The sequence below is a fragment of the Verticillium alfalfae genome, genomic scaffold (genome assembly GCF_000150825.1).
Source record: "Verticillium alfalfae VaMs.102 supercont1.5 genomic scaffold, whole genome shotgun sequence".
NCBI lineage: Eukaryota > Fungi > Ascomycota > Sordariomycetes > Glomerellales > Plectosphaerellaceae > Verticillium > Verticillium alfalfae.
Window position 1 is genome coordinate 1,018,331 of NW_003315034.1, and position 3,666 is coordinate 1,021,996.

At 58.9% G+C, this 3,666-nt stretch overlaps 1 protein-coding gene across 1 annotated transcript in view; it reads left to right on the top strand.

The window, feature by feature from the left end:
• Nucleotides 1-1,614: 1,614 nt before the first annotated feature.
• VDBG_04632 (transcriptional regulatory protein pro-1) overlaps nt 1,615-3,666 on the top strand; it is a gene marked incomplete at both ends in the record, with an annotated part of 2,600 nt that continues 548 nt past the window's right edge. Inside the window, 2 exons of the mRNA XM_003004980.1 lie at nt 1,615-1,711; nt 1,868-3,663. Coding sequence (XP_003005026.1) covers nt 1,615-1,711; nt 1,868-3,663 — 1,893 coding nt within the window. The remainder of the gene's footprint in view (nt 1,712-1,867; nt 3,664-3,666) is intronic.

A 3,666-nucleotide genomic window follows, 5' to 3' on the forward strand; every position in this document is an offset into this window, starting at 1 on the left:
AGGTTCATCAGCCAAGGATTCCCGAATGGCCTCCCCCAGGACGAGCTCCCGAACCGAGTTCCACACTTCCTCGATCTCCTTTTAGCAAGTGGGCCGCTCTCTTCGAGGACTGCCCGGATGTGGCATCCCACCTCTCCGCCTTCGCATCCTCACAGCTTTTAGTCGCTGAACTGCGACCTGGACTCACTTGTGGAGTGAAGTTACACCCTTGTCCCCCTACCCACAGGACCGTGCTGCCACACTCTCTTCGACCGAACACCTTCTTCCACCTCTCTCAAAGCGGGGCCTACCACTTGCCAGCAGCAAAGACGGATGCAAGGCAAGCAACGAATCTGGTCTAGCTCCCAGGATGGATGCGACCAACTTTGGCAGCCCCTCCTCATTGGCGGCTGTAAGCGCACAATGTTCGAATCTGGATCACACACACACTCACACAACGGGTCCCGCGTTGTGGTCTGCCGTGCCCATCCACTCCTCTTCTGTGTGTGCCTGCCTCGTGCTCGTGCTTTCTGCGGGCAGCGCAGTGGGAATCGACCATCGACCATCGGGGTGTACCCAAAATTAGCAACATCGCTGCAATAGTCTACGTCGTTCACAGATGCGTCTGCCGAACTGGGCTGCTGGCTGGCTAAGAAAAGAGTTGGCCTTCGACATGGCGGCCACAATATAAGGCTTCGGGTCCTCAACACCATGACCGGTTCCTGAGCCTCCCTCTCCTCTGGTTTGAAGAAGGTCAACAAGTAGGATTTGTGATCCAAGTGTCGTTTCTTTCCCTCTCCCTCTCTCTCTCTTTCTCTCTCTCCTCCCCCTCCGACAATTCCCCCCTTCCCGCGGACCACCGCCCACCGCTCTCACCGCCCAACTCAACAACATTTTCAGTGAACAGCAAGCCGGACTTGCTCGGATCCAGTCATTCCTTGGACGTATTTCTCCGCCGCTGCGCGACGAACCACTAGCATTCGCCAGACGAACTGCTACGGACGACGATTTGCTTCGCCTTCAGATAATCTAATATCCCATCCACGACATCAATCAACGGCTCTCGACGAGTCATCAACGACAGTTGCACGACCGCACAACCCAACAGGAGACGGGAAACCCTCCGTGTGATCACTCCAGTCTGTGCTCAATCAGACTCCGAGGGCGAACGACAGCGCAGAGACGACGAAACCCCATCCCGTCTTTTCTGCCTTGGCCCTGGTCTGGACTGAATCTCGGAAGCCCAAAGGCCAAACCCCCCCTGCTCTCGCCTTTTTCCCCCTTCTACCCCAGCACCGACTCGAGTCCAACCTCGACACTCTCGAGGCACAGTGTCATCTGATCCCGGCACCACACGGTATCACCGGTCCTGCACACCCCCACCCCCCTCCACCCCTGCTTGCTGGTCGACGGCCCTCGTCCGCCTGCCTCTCCGTGCTCTCCACACACACCTTTCGACCCGTAGCCCGCCCCCCTCCCTCCACCCCAGCACAGGACCCCGAGCTCCTTGTCGCTCCCAGTCCAGGCACCGCACCCTCTATCGCGAGAGGACATACTTGAAGGAGGGTACAAATGTCAACACTATCCCCCAACCACCTTCGAGGCGACTTCGCGAGACCAGCTCCTCCAGTCAAGATGGCAGCTGCTCAGTCTGCAAAGGCCAAATCGGCCTCCAAGGCCAACAATGCCACACCCAAATCAAAAGCACAGATGCACCGTCGCTCAAGAACAGGTACGCGAGCTCCATTATCCTCCCGACAGCTGTTCCACTTACACCGAGCTCGTCTTACGGGCATCCCCCCCCCCTCTCTTTCATACGGATTCTTCGACTTGCACGTTCATGATCATATTCACGGGACTTAAGCATACTGACTCTTTTCCACTTTAGGTTGCTACACCTGCAGACTGCGACGAAAGAAGTGCGATGAAGGCACACCCCACTGCACCGCCTGCAAACATCTTGGCTTGCAGTGCGAGTACAAGAGGCCGATGTGGTGGAGCAACAACGATGCGCGAAGAAAGCACAAGGACGACATCAAAATGATCATCAAGCGCAAGAAGCTCTCCGAGAAGGCGTCGCACACCATCCAGACTTCCGTCAACTCGCCTCCCGGTCTGTCGCACTCGCTGCCCACCTCGGCCACCTTCTCTGATCCGCTCGACCGCACCCGGTCTGCCTCCATCGACTCGCACTTCTCCAACCCCTTCAACTTCAACAGCCCACCCACCCTCGGTTCTGAGTATGGATTCCATCCTCAGATGCACCAGGACTTCATGTTCGGTGCCTTCCCTTCGCCGTACGAGGTTGATGTCAAGACGGAAAGACAGGTGTACATGAACGACGTGCCCACCCTTCGCGAGTCGCACATTTCCACCTTCAGCACCTTCCACACGCCCCCGCCACCAGGCACCATTCTGCCCTCGTCTGTTCCCCTTGAGGGTGGCGAGTGGACCGAGCAGGTCTACTCGGAGCGCAAGGAGTCTCTTAGCGAGGAGACGTTGAACCTCAACTTCTTCGACTTCTCACACGGCCCTTCCATGGCCAACAGGCAAGTCGCCATTGAGCTTGATGAGAACGACCAGCGCCTGCTGGATCACTTCATTCAGTTTGTCCTGCCCACCATCTTCCCCATCCTCGAGTCCAACCAGCACGGTTCCGTCGGCTCCGATCTCATCCTCCCTGCCCTGCAGAACAACCAAGGCTACCTGCACTGCTGCCTGAGCATCGCCGCGCAGCACTACAAGGCGACCATGAACCTGCCGGCAGAGGAAATTGACCACGACATCATGCGCCACCGCTACGCAACCATCTCGGCGCTGTGCGAAGCCCTCAACCGCGACGAGAACCATCAGCAGATTCTCGAGGCTGCGCTCGGCCTCATCTTCTTCCAGTGCGTCGTTGGCCGCTTCGACGATGCCCTTCCTGACATCCCCTGGCACCAGCACTTCCAGGCTGCCATCAGCCTCGTGCAGAAGCTTGATCTTCCTCGTCTCGTTTCTGACGAGACCCCCGTCCAGACCCCTTTCAACATGACCCTGACGGCGTGGATTGACATTCTCGGCGCCACTATGCAGGGCCAGGCCCCGACCTTTGCCCACACGTACCGTGAGAAGCATCTGTCACCCACCAACCCTAGCCTCGGTCTCCGCGAGCTCATGGGCTGCGAGGATCGCGTCATGTACCTCATCTCCGAGATCGCCTGCCTCGAGGCTCTCAAGCACGAGGGCATGGACGACATCACCCTCTGCCAACACGTCCACGCACTTGGCGAGCAAATCGGCCTGACCGAGGTTGGCGACACGAGCCCCAAGCTCCCCTTTAACGCCTCTGGCACACTCTCCCCCAAGCAGCTCTCTCGCAACCTCACAACGGCCTTCCGCCTCGCCGCGCGCATCTACCTCTGCAGCCTCGTGCCCGGCTTCAACCCGGCCCAGCCCTCTTGCGTCGGCCTCGTTGAGAAGCTCACCACCGTCCTGCAGCACATTCCTGCCGGTCCCGCCGGCTTTGACCGCAGCCTCGTCTGGATCTATCTCGTCGGTGGTTCCGTCAGTCTCCCCGACAGCTCATTCCGCTGCTTCTTCGAGGACCGCGTTGCTGAGCTCAACGATCTTGCCGTCATGGGCTCCTTCGGTCGCGTCGCGTCCCTGCTGCGCGAGGTCTGGCACCAGACCGCCACCGTCAAGGTG